This window comes from Pelodiscus sinensis, chromosome 13 (genome assembly GCF_052426305.1).
Source record: "Pelodiscus sinensis isolate ZL-2025 chromosome 13, ASM5242630v1, whole genome shotgun sequence".
In the NCBI taxonomy this organism is placed as follows: domain Eukaryota; kingdom Metazoa; phylum Chordata; order Testudines; family Trionychidae; genus Pelodiscus; species Pelodiscus sinensis.
The window spans coordinates 27039870-27056212 of NC_143064.1; the positions used below are offsets into that span (position 1 = coordinate 27039870).

Genomic DNA, 16343 nt, shown 5'->3' on the forward strand with positions numbered 1-16343 from the left:
TGTGTTCGCTGCCTACCTAGAATTACGTGTGCATGCTGGATAATCAGTTTTTTTAATGAGATAAAAGTTTCCTGGTCAAGGTCCAGACGCCAGAAAAAAAATAAACCAACGATAACCATAAATAATAGCGCACGTGCATACACAAGGACTTTTTGTGCACTGGTGCTAACCCCTGCACACGGCACCCGTGTGTGCTCACACACTTGTGCACATGCACCCCGTAGGACCGGCCTGGGCACAACCTGCTCCTCTTCCCCCGCCCCGCCCCAGAACGTTTAAAGGCGAGTACTGCCGCGCATGCGCTTCGCCTCTGGGGGGGGCCCTTACCCGGCCCCAGCTGATCACGTCGTCGCTGCCCGAGTCGTCCACCAGGGCCCAGAGCTTCGCCAGAAAGCCGGGCACGGGGGCAGCGCCGGGCCCGCCGGCCGCCACCCCAACCTCCTTCATCCTCGCGCACAGACCGCAGACAACACAACACCCAACGGACAGCCGCGCGCAAACCCCAGCGAAGGCCTCCGACGCTACGTGAGAGGCGGGGACCTTCCTTCGCGAGCCTCCTCATTGGTTGGGCCTTGCCGGGTCCGGCCCCGCCCCCTTCTGCACGCGCCCGGAAGAGCGTGGAAGTTGTTGTGGCTCGGAGGCGAACGAGCCGGGGGGGGGAGGCCTGTGACGTCAGTGGAATGATGGAATCTCTTAAAGGGCGCAGTTCGGTCTGTGAATGGGCTCGTGCAGCCTGTTACCCCGCTCGTGAGCCTCCCGCAGCAGCTGGCGCACAGAGGGCTGAGGGGGAGACACCAGCAAACATCTGTGCACATAAACGGCACGTGACCTACCATGGCGCCTTGGGTGGCTGTTGCCGTATTGCTCAGGGTCGGGAGTTAATCAGTGGTGGGCAATAATTTTGATGGGGGAGGGTATTGCAAGAATTTGGTAAGGGGTCAAAAAAGGCCATATGCTTCCATGATATTAATGGAGGTAAGGCGAGTTCTGGGGTGCAGGAAGGGTGTGGGATCTGAAAGAGAGTTTGGGAAAGGAGGGGGTTGTGACCTCGCACAGGAGACTAGCGTGCAGGAGAGGATGCAGGGTCCAGGAGGGGGAATGGATTCTGACGTGGAAGAGGGCTGTATGTTGGGGTGCAAGATCTGGGAGGGGCTTGTGACCAGGGATTAGGGCTTGAGGTGCAGGATCTGGGTGAAGGAGAGGATTCTGACATGGAGGGTGCAAGGGGAAGTACAGGGGTTGGGAGGGGGTTGGGCAGTGAAACAAGAGTGTGAGGATCTGGGTTGTGACTGGGGGTAGAGGATTGGGGGGATTGTGATCTGGAAGAGAGGTGCAGGGTCAGGAAGTAAGTAGAGATGCAAGAGTGGGCAGAGGGAGCAGCTCAAGTGTCAGAGGTAGTCTCTGGCTAGAAAGGGGTTTACCAGAGTGGCTCCTGGTCAGCACAGGTTTCCTGCTTTCCATGCCCTCCCACATGCTCAGAGGAGCTAGCCGTGGTGGCCATGTGCATCTCTGAACGCTGTGAGATTGGGGGGAGGAGGAGTACTTCACACACTGCCTAGCCTGCAAACAAGCAGCTCCCATTGGCTGGAAACCAGCCAATAAAGGCATGAGACTGCTGGGGGCAGGAGCAGTACACAAAGTTTCTTCTTTCCACAGGGCTTGTAGTGTTAAGAGATGCATGTGGCACCTGCTAGAGATGTGAAGGACTAGTTGATTAGTCGACTATCCCATAAGAAAATGCTTATCGGATAGGTCAACAGGATAGTCGACTTGTCGTCCGCCCGCCTTGCTGCCTCTATCAGAGGAGAGAAGAAGGGGGTACTTCAAAGTGGCAGTGCTGCATGGGAGCTCGGGTTCAGCTGCTCCATCCAGCACTGCTGCTTTGAAATGCTGTGTGGCGCCCGTGTGACTTGCCAGCTGGCCCCAGGCTAAAAGCGGCGCTGCCACTTTAAAACGCTGTGGGGAGCCCAATGTACGGCTCTGAGTGGCATTTCAAAGTGGCAGCGCCACATGGAGCCCGGGATTGGCTGGGGACTTCTCTGCTGACCCTGGGCTCTGTGCAGTGCTGCCGCTTTGAAACGCTGCAGCGGCATTTCAAAGTGGCAGTGCTGCATGGAGCCCGCAGTCAGAGGGGCGTCCCCAGCTGACTACGGGCTTTGGCGCTTTCACCTTTGAAGTGTAGCAACAGCTCTAGGGTTATTGTTACTCTTCAAAGGTGGAGGCACCCTATCGATGCAAAAATGCATTGACTATTCGATTAGTCAATTACCCAATACTTATGTAACCCCCAAGGAGATTACCTAGATTCCTGGGGCTCTGTCTGCTGGCAGCTCAGGGAGAGGCACACTGTCCCTGATAGGGAGGGGGAGCCAAGGCACACTCAGAATTTGCCCGGCAACAAATAGGAAGTGAGATGCCCCTCCCATGGCGTTCAGGATAGGGAAGAAGCCATTGTTTTTTATGAGTTAGTCTGGAACCAGCCAGGGCAAGGGCAGGACTGGCTGTGTGGGGAGCTGGTAAGCCCCAGACCTGCATGCAGGGTCCCTCCCTGAGAACTGGCCTCTAGGGACCTGAAAGCAAAATCTCTCAGCTGTGTTTTCCTTCTCCACTGATGATTCCCAGTTTATGGAGTTTGCTGGGAAACTTCCCCAGCCAGGCTGAGTTAGCCCTCCAGCTCCCTAGGTGAGACCAGTCACCACATGGGCAGCTCTGCTCTGCCTGGTAGTTCAGGGCTGCTGCCTGCTGTGTGTGTGTCTGGGCACTGGGCTAGGAAATTACAGTTTGGATTTTAGTACAGTTGCATAATCTGCACCTTGAGCCCTGCACCCCTTTGTGGTGAGGGGAAATCCTGGGACTGAAGCAGCCTGATTCTTGCCTGAATAGGATCCTTGCTAGCAGAGATCAGCCCTTCTGCAGTGACTGAAGAGTCCAGAGTCATCTCTGAACCGAATGATCATTCATGGAGTTTGTGAGTGCACCATCTCTTAGGGAATTTGTTTTGGGGACCCCCTACTCCCTGAACTGTGTCCTCAAGCCAAGGAGTAAGGGTTTGGGGATTTTATAACCTGCTGCATATTAAACCTGTGGAGCGATTTACCACTTTCTTCTGCTTGTAAGTCCTTTGGACTGTCCTGAACCCAGTCAGCCACACTGCTAAACCACTGCAGAGAAGAATTTTGTGGTCATAGGTCATCAAGGGCCCCAACAAAGTACGCGTACCAACGGGGCACTAATCTTACATTTGCTATGTCAAGTCATGTGACTGGGGAAAGTCACAGGTATTAGCAGCGTGGGCACCGGTGAACCTAAAAATAGTGTTTTACCCTGTTATGTTATAAATAATTGTTTCCTGTTTAATATAATTATTGTGTTGAATATATTGTATGTGTTTGTGTTATTTTTCTGAAGTCGCCAACTATCTGGCAAGTAAGTGGGGATTATCCTGTGGTTAGAATTTTCCTCCCAAACTGCCCTGGTGACCCTGCCAGGAAAGGGTGTGAGAGAGATGGAGGCACCGCCAAATAAATTCATAGGAAAAAATAAAGAAGATACACCCTGCTGAGTGGGTGGCAGGATCCAGAAGAACCCAGACCTGTCCACTGAAACCTGTGGGCAAATTGGCATTAAAGAAGGTAATCGGGTGGAGAGGGCTCTACACTTAACATCCTTAGCCCCCACAGTGAGCTGCTTTCAGTGGCGTGCAAGGGTGGGTCAGGCTGGGAGCCTGGATTAGGCTACTGTTGGGCAGTGGGCCAGCTCCAGTCTCTGGGCCATCTTTTGCCTGCCCTGGATTTTACTGAATGTTCAGCTCCTGCCCTTGTGTACAGCGGGGAGGCTCAACTTTCATTTCACAAAGGAAGAGGGTGGGAGCCATGAAGGGAGTTACTGGGCGCAACATTGCGCAGCATGATGGCTACATGTCAGCACATGCTGTGCTGCACAAAGTATGAGTTAGGTGATTAGGCTCCCTTTATAGTGAATAGGGAAGAACAGACCCCTAAGCTAGCCTGCCTAAACTTCCTGGAGAGCCACACCTCAAGCATGTTTTTGCTCAAGTAAAACGAAAGAACAGAGGGGGTTTTGCTGTGTAGGTATGCCTCCTTCTGCAAGGAATAACATCCTTTTGTGCAAGGGTTCTTGCACAAAAAGGTGTGTGTGGAGCTGGAGAAGGGTTTTTTGCGCAAAAAGAGGTAATTGAAAAAAGCACAGATGCCCTGGTGGCTATTCTGTAAATAGCAATCAGAGTTTCCTTTTGAGAGAGCAAAAAGCTTCTTGCACAAGAAACCTGCAGTGTAAACATGGCTCTAATGTGCCAGGCCTGATAATTTCCCAGGCTACGTCTACACTGGCATGATTTTGCGCAAATACTTTTAATGTAAGAGTTTTTGCGTTAAAGTATTTGCGCAAGAGAGCGTCTACATTAGCATGTGCCTTTGTGCAAGAGATGTGCTTTTGCACAAAAGCATCCATGCCAGTGTAGACGCTCTCTTGCGCAAGAAAGCTCTGATGGCCATTTTAGCCATCGGGCTTTGTTGTGCAAGTAATTAATGTTGCCTGTCTACACTGGCCTCTTGCACAAGAACAGTTGCACAAGAAGGCTTATCCCTGATGCGGGAGCATCAGAGTATTTGCGCAAGAAGCACTGATTTCCTACATTAGACATCAGTGTTCTTGCGCAAGTACTCGTGGCCAGTGTAGACAGGTGGCAAGATTTTGCGCAAAAGCAATTGCTTTTGCGCAAAATCTTGCCAATGTAGACACAGCCCCATTGTTTAAACAGTCTTTCCCCTGGGGTGAGAATCTTTTGTTCTCCATTCCATGGAAAAGTACCTTCCTCAAAAACTGAGTTCCAGTGGGAGTGGGGGGGAATGTCATATATCTTACTAGTCCAATACCTTCAGACCTACAGGACAAACAAGGCTGTTTGCAAGTCGTTAAGTTGATCACCCAGTTTTTAAAGCTTCTAAGCACCATTGCTGGCTCTCAGTAGCACTTTTAGAACTATAAATAATCCCATACTCTATATTTCTAACTTTATATACAAGAGTGACACATGTACCAAAAAAAGATATACAGATCCAGCAGATTGTAAAATTGATAGGTTACATTAGATATTCTGTCCAAAGCATTTCCAAATTATGCATATTTATAGGCCAGTTTTCATAAAACGTGAGCCAGAACCATCACAGTGATGTTCCCAAAAGGCATAGAAAACTCATTTAAAAATTCTGCATGATTTTTTTCATCTAAGTTTTATTATTTCTGAAGAAGTTACAATTTGTTTTCAATATTTATGGTTAGCAATACTGCAGATGTCACAGGTACAGTACATTATTTGTGGTATGGGCTGACTCTACCTGCAAGGCAGAGATGAAGCAAAAAAATACTCTTCTATCCTACTGCTCATAAGTCTTGTTGAGCTTCACCTGTGAAACAAGGAACTCTTTTCTAATAGATCTGTTTTTATATGGCATTAGAACAAGTGTGCTCTAATCTGCAGCCACAAAATGACAAGAAAAAAACCTTCCAGCCTTGTCCGTACTTTAATTTTCTACACGTGTAGTTTCTCTATTGACATTTACTATTTTCCACATGTTCTGCAGCCAAGGCTGTGCTAGGAAATTAATTTAAAAAACAAGGTTCTGGGACCTATTATCAGCATTAGCTAAGGGAGTTCTGTCAGCTCAAATGGTAAAACCCCGTGTTTTTGCATCTGAAGCACCAGGTTACTTAGTCCCAGTTGCCCACGCTTATGTATGTTATTAATATAATTGTTCTTGTTGCTTTCAGCAAATTAATTTAGCACACTGGGACCCACTAAGGCATTTTAACAAGTACATCTATTCATATATTTTTTAAATCTAACATCCTTATATTAAAACCACTTATGGGCTGACTCCAGGGGATATATACCTGCTGCTCCAGTAGAGATGAAGGATGAATTTCTGGCTGGGCCATTGTTGCTATGCTCAGAGCCTTGTGGAGAGAACAGCCTGCTTATCCTCTGGACGAGAGCATTTCTATCACTCTGCATTGATAACTTCTCCTCTGGCCTAGGTACAAAGCAGCTTAACAGGCTCTCCTACAGGCAGTGGTGCCCAGTCCTTGGAGAGAGAGTTGCTGTGCCAGGGCACTTGTGGCTAAAGCAGCAAGTAAGAACAAACAGCAGGGTGGAGAAGGTCCCAGTACCCCAGCTGGCCTCTGAATGAAAGTGAAAGAAGTTTTTACTTTGTGTTTGTTATCTACATTGATTTTCTCCTATAGAATTAAGAATACTAAAATGCCATTTGTTTTCTCCCTGCCATAAAAAAATAAATAAATGGAAACCTGGGTTCCTGTTTCATAATTAATCCACATGGAGAGGCTGCTGTGTTTTTTAAAAGGTGAAAGTGAAACAAACATGGACGTGCAGATATTGTTTTTAAATTATGGGTAGAATCCTACCTAATTCACGACCATGAAAAACATGTCACAGGCCATGAAATCTAGACTCCGCCATGAAATCTGACTAGTGTAGGTGGGTCGCTGTTGTGACGGGTTGAGTCACAGAGATCCTCTTAAGACTGTCACTTGCCAGACTGAAAATACCACTGAGCCCACCTACCTGCCCCTTGGGCACTTCACAACCTTATGCTGCTAACCCAGACCCAGCAGTCTCTTCCAGCACTGACATAGAGTTTGGGTCACAGCCCCCAAGAGAGTAAGACAGACACTGAGATAATCTCAGCTCTGGGAAAGCTCACTCAAAGGGACGTGTCGCAGCACACAGGTGCACAGCCCTAGTAGGACCAGAACCCCGATAGATCCATCTTGCTCTCTATAAAACTTTAGCCAGAGTAAGAGCATGAATTGTTTGCCCCCTTTATCAATGTAAGATATGCACAACTGTTGTGCCCCCAGGTAACAATTACTTACACTGATTTTATTAATAAACAAAATGATTTTATTAAGCCATTTATTAAAAATGGTAGGACATTAGTGGTTGCAACTGGAAGCACACAGATCAAAGTAAGCTACCAAGCAAAATAAAATATGCCAGCTAAGCCTAATACACTAAGAAATGTGTTACATGCAAATTTTTACTTTAATAGTTCTAATAATCTTCTCACAAGCTGAGATGCCTCCCAACTTGGGCATGATCTCTTCCTCTTCTTCAGTCTAAGCTGTTTCCAGCAGTCATTTTGCGTGATAAGCTGGGGTGTCCTGCTGTCTTTCAGCTATCTCTATTGTTTGGTTTCTTGCCTTTATATCCCTTTTGCCAAAGGCAGGAATCCTTTGTGTTCAGTTTAAACTCCTCACATTTCCAGTGGAAAAGTACAGCATCCAAAAGGGGTTTCAGCATCAGGTGACCTGGCCACGTGTCTTGGGAGGACCAGCCATATTCCAGGTTTACAGGAAAAAAAAGACTATTCACAGATCATTGTCCTGTGTATAGCAGTGCAGAAATGAGTGTGGCATGGTATGGGCAGCATCACCTTTGAGAGGGACTGACCTTATGGGTAGACAATTGGGAAACTGCCTAGGGTCCTGTGGTTGGAAGAGTAGTCACTCCCCCCCACCCCCCCCCACAAACACACAGTCAGTCCAAGGCTGCTTTATATTGCCCCTCCCACAAACTTTAGGGTGGGGCAGGACTCCCATGTGCCAGGCTTCAGCTGCTAGTCCCAGCTGGTCTGCAGAGGGACAGGACTTTCTCTTCCCCAGCACAGGGTGTTCTCAGGGCCACTGTCTCCAGTTGTAGCACAGAAGTAAGGGTCGCACTACCATACCATGGCAACTTCCCTTCAGAGCTAGGTGGCTGGCCAGAAGCCTCCACTGTCCGGCTGCCCTGCTCTGAAAGCAGCATTGCCACCACCAGCACAGAAGTAAGAACAGCAATACCATGACCCCCTTCTCCCATAGCCCCATTTTTGGTCAGGATCCCCACAACTACAACACTGTGACATTTCAGATTTTTTAAATCCCATGACCATGAAATTTACTAGATTGGACTGTGAATTTGGTAGGGCCCTGTGTAGGGGCTACCTATAGTATTTATGACCTGAATATAGGCAGTCAGGCTGCTCACATTGTGACAGTGTCTAGTATATGCCTGCAACAAAACCACAGCTCAGACCTATCAATAAAAGTCCAGGAATTTCCCGTCTTTATAACCTGGACTTTGCTCCCTCAGCATATGTGGATATTTCCAGGTTCATTATTTCTGCAGTGCTCCAGACATTTCAAGAAGAATGTCTTATGAATGATTGACTCTTTCAACATTACCTGTTTCTAACCCAGCTCAACAGAGTAAGTAAAACAGCAGTTATGTTAATTTAATACTTTCTTCTTGGGTAGAATTTTCTTAGGAGTGCAAGTATGATAATCAAGGCAAAGACTGGTTTAATGTGATGATATGGAGTTTCATATGCTACAAGGAAAGAATAATAGTTGTCTTCCTTTTTGTGCTTTTCATGTAGTATCAGAGAGCATTTGCATTTAAGATGTTTAATATATGGCTTAACTCGGCTACCCCCTGAAGCTGTCTAAATATATTTAACTATTTGAGATATGATTAAAATTAGAGAGTTGAAACTTTATTCCTCCCAACCCCAGCCATCTCTTCAGTTCATGGACCCAATTCTGATTTTTATTTACACAAGTGTAAAATCGAGAATAACGCCATAGAAGTCAATGGAGTTACTTCATAGGTATAAGTGATAGCAGAATCAGGCCCTATGAATCTTAGTTGAGATTATCTGCTTTACCATTTCATAGAACTAGAGCACTGGAATGTGTAGCACCCCTAAATCAAACCCCTATTGTGCTCTTGACCTGGTCTTTAAAAGATCCCCTATCTCTAAGATTCCATTTCAGGTTTTTGCACTAGCCCTGGACAATTCACTGGAAATTTAGTTTTAGGTGCAGGCTCATACACAGGGGTGTGTGCAACGGGTGTGAAAGCACCCCCAATGGGCCAAGTAAGCATGCTTCAGCTGGCCAGGGGAAGGCAGGAGCAGTGCACTGTCCGAGCTTCCCTTCCCCATGCTCTGACCAGCCCAGGGAAGGCAGGGGCTGATTTCCCCGCATAATTGGGGAACCATGGGGGTGCATTCACACCCTTGCGGTCCACATTTACAAAAAAAAAACCCCACTGCCCCACAAAAATTCCTGCATACAGGCCTGAGGTGGATATCGATTCAAGTAAAAGTATTCAGGAAACGGCGAATGCCGTCATATTGAGATCTAGGGCGATAAGAAGGGACATAAACAGTTTTTAGAAGGGCAGAACTTCTGACCCATCTGCTTTAAAAACTGCTATCCATATTTGATGTGAAGTCCAAACTCAGCCCCTTCGTGAAATCTGGTTTTGTGAACAAAAAACACAGTATAAAGGTGACAAAGATTAGCACAAACTTTCTCCTCCCATTTGGCTGCTCTGAGGTATCCTCCTTCAGGACTGCTGAATCATATTCCAGATAATCTCTTTCCCAGAGAGCCACTGCCACCTCATTTATATCCTGGCCACCCACTTTTTAATAAATCAACAGATTATTCCTTCTCAGTGATCAATGTTAATAGGGTAAGAGGTTTCAGGATAATCCAGCGTCGTATACCATCTATTCCTCATAGCTGGTCGCTGCTGCCTCTCTTTATTCAACATGATATTTGTGTGTGTGTTGAATAGCACATGTGCAATTTAGTTAGCAAATTGGTTTGAAACCTATTATAAAGAACAGAATGAGTGTATGTGAACACAGTCCTTTCATTTCCAAGTAGCTAGTAATTACTTTAAGTGGGGCTTAGTGGATGGAGCAGTAGCACGTGATCTGGGTTCTAGCCTTAGTTCTGCTAGTAGTTAGGGTTGCCAGGTGTTCAGTTTTGAACCAGACAGTCCAGTAGGTGAGCTTTCTGTTCGGGAAACAATTGAGAAAATATAAATGTCCGGTATTTTCTAAATAAGATGTAATGTAGATTGTGATGTAATGTCAAGTGTGTCCGGTATTTTTGTTGAAACCATCTGGCAGCCCTATAGTATGCTAGGAATCTGGGGCAAGTTACTTCACTTCTCTATGCCTTTGTTTCTCCATCTGTAAAATGGGCATGTTACTTATAGCCTTTACAAAGTGCTTTGAAAACAACTAATGAAAAACACTGTGGCTACGTCTAGACTGGCATGATTTTCCGCAAATGCTTTTAATGGAAAAGTTTTTCCGTTAAAAGCATTTGCGGAAAAGAACATCTAGATTGGCACGGATGCTTTTCCGCAAAAGCACTTTTTGCGGAAAAGCATACGTGCCAATCTAGACACAGTTTTGCGCAAGAAAGCCCCGATCGCCATTTTCGCCATTGGGGCTTTTTTGCGCAGAACAGTTTTTAGCTGTCTACGCTGGCCCTCTTGCGCAAAAACATTTCCAGAAAAGGGCTTTTGCCCGAACAGGAACGTGAAAGCATTTGCGCAAGAAGCACTGATTTCGGACAGTAGAACGTCAGTGCTTTTGCGCAAAATCAAGCGGCCAGTGTAGACAGCTGTCAAGTTTTTGCGCAAAAGAAAAACTTGCCAGTCTAGACGCAGCCTGTAAGAACTGCATATAATTGAACTGTAAAGTAGAAACTTCCCATGAATTCAGAGACTGCTGTCATTTGGAGCAGAGGAGTGTGTGGGAACAGTTCACACATCTGGATATATACCATAAAGAGCATTTTCCAAGTTGAGTACCCAGCAGTCAAAAGCTCAGTCTAGTAAATTTAATGACTATCTGGGATTGATTAACAATCACTTCTGCCAGTTGCCATTAATTTCCGGGGTTGAGGATTCTGTCCATTAAGTCTGTAGTTCAGCCCAAGAGATAGCGGGAAGCTAATAAAGGCAATGATAACTTATAGTGCTTTTTATTCAGAAGGACTTCAAAGCACATTGGAAAAAGATTTAAAAGGACCACTTGACTTACCACAGCAGTACCCGTGGTAGAGCACCACAGCTGTTTTACAGTGCACCACAACATGATCCAAAACTACAGGACAAGCAGTTTAAGAGAACATCACATCCAATGAACCACTTGAGAAAGTTGGCTAGATCACTGTGAGAGACAGCCAGGGTTTTTAGGTATGACAAGCCTCTTCCCACCTTACAAGAATTGGTATAGTAAGACAGGCTAACTGTCTGTAGTCCATTGCCCTATCTCCTTCAGTGGCCAGCGTCGGATGCTATTGAGAAAGGTGTAACTCCTTGGCTGTGTCTAGACTGGCAAGTTTTTCCGCAAAATCATCTGCTTTTATGGAAAAACTTGCCAGCTGTCTACACTGGCCGCTTGAATTTCTGCAAAAGCACTGACGATCTCATGTAAGATTGTCAGTGCTTTTGCGGAAATACTATGCTGCTCCCGTTCGGGCAAAAGTCTTTTTCCGAAAAACTTTTGCGCAAAAGGGCCAGTGTAGACAGCAGAGATTTGTTTTTCGCAAAAAAGCCCCGATCGCGAAAATGGCGATCGGGGCTTTTTTGCGGAAAAGTGCGTCTAGATTGGCCACGGACGCTTTTCCGCAAAAAGTGCTTTTCCGGAAAAGCGTCCTGCCAATCTAGACGGGCTTTTCTGAAAATGCTTTTAACGGAAAACTTTTCCGTTAAAAGCATTTCCGGAAAATCATGCCAGTGTAGACGTAGCCCTTCAGTATACTTTGTTGTATATTAATATTTGGAAGGCACATGTTGTGTGGATTTTTTTTCTCATCCTGAAGCTGGTGACTACCTTATACCCTGAAGCGTGGGTGTTCAGAATCTGTATAATTTTCCCATTCATCCTGGTATAATTAAATGCTGACCCAAGGCGCTTTTACATGTTGATTCCTTCCCATATTCTCAGAACATCTTGTACTTCAAACCACACTGCCTAGGACTGGGTTATGAGAGTCAAAGCCTCTTTGTTGTCCCATTATTCCAGACTTTTTGTTTTGTTTTGTTTCTTTTCCAATAAAGCAGTTGCTTTCTCCTGAAGAGCCTTCACTTGGAGCTGGGATGGGATCTCGTGGGCTGCTGCAGTCTCAGTCTCTGGTTTTACTGCTGTTGCCCATCTTTGCTGAAGGTGCCACCAGAGTCTATTACCTGGGTATCTGTGAGGTGGAATGGAATTATGCTCCAACAGGAAAGAACATAATCACAGGCCGAAGCATTAAAGATGACCCGTATGTTTAACAGCATTAAGTATTTTAGTCGGTATTGGTCTAAAAAAGCAAATGGCTCAGGAGTTTTATGCAAGTATTCTGAGGCTGTTAAGCTAGGGTTGCCAAGTGTCTAGTATTCAACTGGACAGTCCAGTTTTTGGGGCCTCTGTCCGGTAAAAAAATTCAGAAAATACCGGACATGTGCAATGTCCGGAATGTTCTGGTTTTCCGGCGGGGTGCCTGAGAGAAGCCTGGCTAGGGCGGGGAGAGTGGCTGGAAGGCAGGGCTCAATCGGCGCTGGGAGCCTCTGCTTGCGTGTGACACCTTGGGGAGGAGGGGAAGCTCTGTATGTGCTCCTGAGCGCTGTTCCAGCACGCTGTAGAGCCGCACCAGACTCACTAGTGCTTTGCCGGGATCATGTGCAGGACTGGGACAGGCAACGCCCTGGGATCTGCACATGCCCGGGTCAGTCGTGCTCCCTGCTGTACGATTTGCTCCCCCTCGCTCCTTCTGGCCAGCTTGTTCTCCCCCACTTCTCCTCCCAATCTCCCCCAGCCAGCCCCGCTGCACCCCGTCCCCCCCCACCACCAGCCCTGCTTCCCGCCGGCCGGTTCACCCGCCTGATCTCCCTCAGCCAGCCCCGCTGCCCCTGACAACCCCCCAACTTCCCCTCAGCCCGCTGCCCTCAACCCCTTCCCCCCCGCCAGCCCTACTTCCTACTGGCAACCCCCCCCTCCTCCTGGCCAGCCCCACCCTCCTCCTGGCCAGTCCTCTGTCCGGTATTTTTTTTTAAACTCACCTGGTAACCCTGTTAAGCAAGCAGGTGACACAGAAACATATCTTTATTGGCTTAATGGTTAACCTATTCTTATCAAAGAAACATAGAAACCATCACACTGAGACAGGCCAATTGACTCTCTAGTCCAGTATTCATTGACGAATTGCAAACTCTTTAGAATGCACTTCATTGCACAATGCTGTATCATGGGCTTTATTTCTTCCTGATCCTAGCTGGTGATCTATTTATATTAACTGAAGCCTGAGTATTTTATGCCATTATGTAGATTAGCAATTGGAGTGTGTCAAAAATGTATTTTTACAAAAATACTTTTTGGATTCAATGAAAATACAAAAGCCTGAAAACTGAGAAAAAATTATTTTCAATAATAAGAGAAAAAAAATTCTAGTTTACAGCAAAAAATGAAACCAAACATTTTAAATGAAAACCTCACAAATTTTATGCAAAAATATGCTCTGAAAATGAAAATTGTGCGTTTCCTGTTGACTATTTTCATGGTAAATAAAATCAGCTTCTTGAGCAAGCTTTTTCCGTGCTACCCCCTTACCATGAATCCTTTGTGCGGTTGGGTCACTTCATCTCAAAAAAGCATATAGCAGAAATATAAATCGTTCCGAGAAAGGCAACAGAAATGGTTAGAGGTCTGGAAAGATTTTCAGATATGGAGATACAGAATAGGTTGGGACTATTTCATGTATAAAGAAGACAAATAAGTAGGGCACCACATAAAGTACATACAAAATAATAAACATTATTTTAGAGAGAATAAATCTAATGTTTCTGTTCTCCCTCACTCATAATTATGAATGAACAAACAGACAATCACTGAGATTAAACAGAATAAGTCTGTGAAACTCATTTCCAAAAGGCGACAAAGAGCTTAGTAACAAAGAGAAAATAATTAGACATTGATATAAATAGAACTAGTAAAAAATTTTAAAGGAAAAGTTTTTTTAGTTGAAAACATGGCTGAGGTTTGAAAATGAAACTGGTTTGCAATAAACAGAATTTTTCTATATCTATTTAGATTGCATATGCACCATGCTGGCAAAAAGTCAATATTTTTGACACAATTTTTTTTGTAAAAAAAATCACAAAAGCTATTGAAGGAGATTCCGGGCTATTCATTTTGAAATGGAAATAGCTTCAATGTTTAGAGAGAGAGAGTCTGTGTGTTTTACTGAGACTATGTCTACACTCCTGGGGGGCTACGTCTACACTGGCATGATTTCCCGGAAATGCTTTTAACGGAAAAGTTTTCCGTTAAAAGCATTTTCGGAAAAGAGCATCTAGATTGGCATGGACGCTTTTCCGCAAAAGCACTTTTTGCGGAAACGCGTCCGTGCCAATCTAGATGCGCTTTTGCGCAAAAAAGCCCTGATCGCCATTTTAGCCATCGGGGCTTTTTTGCGTAAAACAGTACTGTGCTGTCTACACTGGTCCTCTTGCGCAAATCATTTGCACAAGAGGGCTTTTGCCCGAACAGGAGAAGCATAGTATTTCCGCAAGAACACTGACGATCTTACACGAGATCGTCAGTGTTCTTGTGGAAATTCAAGCAGCCAGTGTAGACAGCTGGCAAGTTTTTCCACAAAAGCAGATGATTTTGTGGAAAAACTGGCCAGTCTAGACACAGCCGGGGTTTTTGGGAGAAAGGTACATAAATTGCAAACCAAACTTTGCATACCTTTTTCCGATTCTTATTTTAGAAGAGGCTTTTCTGACATTTGGCCTGTCTACATGAGGCAAAATGCTGGAAAAACCTCCTCTTTCGGAAGATCCCTTATTCCTTTTAAAATGAGGAATAGAGGACTTCTGAAAGAGCACGTCTGTTCTTCTGAAAAAAAATTTGGAAGAGCAGACACGTTCTCTGGATGCGACAGAGTTTTTCTGGGATAGGTATCCCAGAAAAACTCCATAGTGTAGACATAGCCTGAGTGACCCAGGACATGTCTCTTTCCCTCCAGTGCCTCTAAAATAGGGATAATGAAACTGACCGCCTTCATAAAGTACTTTGAAATGAAAAGTGCTAAATAAAAGTTACTATTTATTAAACTACATAACATAATTTTGTATAAGATTTCATAAAACTCAAGTCACTGCCAGGTTCTCTCGTGCAGCTCTGTGCTGCATATTAATAGACCCACCCTTCTCTAGGACAGAGAATGACAAGGTTCTGGGGTGACTTCAGCAGTACAACACTGAGTCTATGAAGAACAGTTTTCCTTTACTACGGTTTGCCCATTTTTATTGCTGAAGCACTGATGCTTCCTAGGGGAAAAAATAGCTTCACCTTCCATTATGACACACTAATGCATACTTGAGCCAAGAGTCACCTATCATCTAGTAGGAAATGATTACAAAAAAAGCAATCACTACTGAATTGACCTTTGGATGCTTGTAAAGGGTTTAAACTCTGAAGGTTAGATATGTTTCTGGGGACACATCAGCCTGAGCTTTCTATTTTTTCCATTAATATTTCATATTGGCTCCTGACTTGAAACTCGCCATAGTCTTGTATCAGTCTTTGTGAGAGAGCTCTTGAAATGTTTTTTTCCGGGTACAATTTGCAGCCGGTAGCTCCAGTCAGCAGTGCTGCACTAGAATAAAACCTTGAATTGAATTTAAAGAACCGGCACAATAGGTAGGATAGCAATTACTAGGGTTCTCAACTTTCATTCCTTAGTGCATAAAATGAGCACCAGATCAGAAATATATTATCCCCCTTTTCTCCTTTGTATAGCATCCATAGTTACATACATTTGGGGCTTGTTTCAGGGCTTCCTCTGCAGCTGGTAGCACTGACCACAGCCAGAGATCAAGTCTTAGCTAGATTGTCTGCTGATCTTACATTGTGTGAGATCTTCTCATACTTTACAACACTCAAAAACCAGACAAGAGTAGATAGGCCAGTGTTCATGTCCAGCCGGATTGCAGTCCCAGTGCTGCCATAGGGTCCTGGAAGAAGAAGCATAATGCTGGACTAGGAGTAGGGGTGGAGTGCTGGCATAGCACAGGCTCTAGGTGTCAACTGAGAGAGCTACATTAAGTGTCCCTTTTTCACTACTCCCCAGGGCATGTAGCCATCGCAGATAGCATATTATTCATGATCTGACTGTTGTCCTTTTTTGCATTTAACAGAGAAGCCGCTATGTTCCTCAAGCCTGGCAAGGACAGGGTGGGAAGCACTTACAAAAAATCTGTGTATAAGCAATACTCAGACTCCACATATACAAAAGAGATCCCCAAACCTGCCTGGCTGGGATTTCTTGGGCCCATCATACGAGGAGAAGTGGGTGACACTATTACCCTGCACCTAAAAAATTTTGCCAGCCGGCCATACACAGTCCATCCTCATGGCGTCTTCTACACAAAGGACTCAGAAGGTAAAGAGTGCCTGCTGCCT

At 45.4% G+C, this 16343-nt stretch overlaps 2 protein-coding genes across 2 annotated transcripts in view; one reads left to right on the plus strand and one right to left on the minus strand.

The window, feature by feature from the left end:
- LOC102460788 (heat shock factor protein 3-like) overlaps window positions 1–536 on the minus strand; it is a 28808-nt gene extending 28272 nt beyond the window's left edge. Inside the window, exon 1 of the mRNA XM_075940823.2 lies at window positions 328–536. Within this exon, the coding sequence (XP_075796938.2) occupies window positions 328–447 (120 nt within the window). The 5' untranslated portion in view covers window positions 448–536. The remainder of the gene's footprint in view (window positions 1–327) is intronic.
- Window positions 537–11959: 11423 nt separating this feature from the next.
- The window catches only part of HEPH (hephaestin), a 35669-nt gene continuing 31285 nt past the window's right edge, over window positions 11960–16343 (plus strand). The window contains exons 1-2 of the mRNA XM_006136134.5: window positions 11960–12159; window positions 16079–16323. Of these exons, the coding sequence (XP_006136196.3) occupies window positions 11993–12159; window positions 16079–16323 (412 nt within the window). The 5' untranslated portion in view covers window positions 11960–11992. The remainder of the gene's footprint in view (window positions 12160–16078; window positions 16324–16343) is intronic.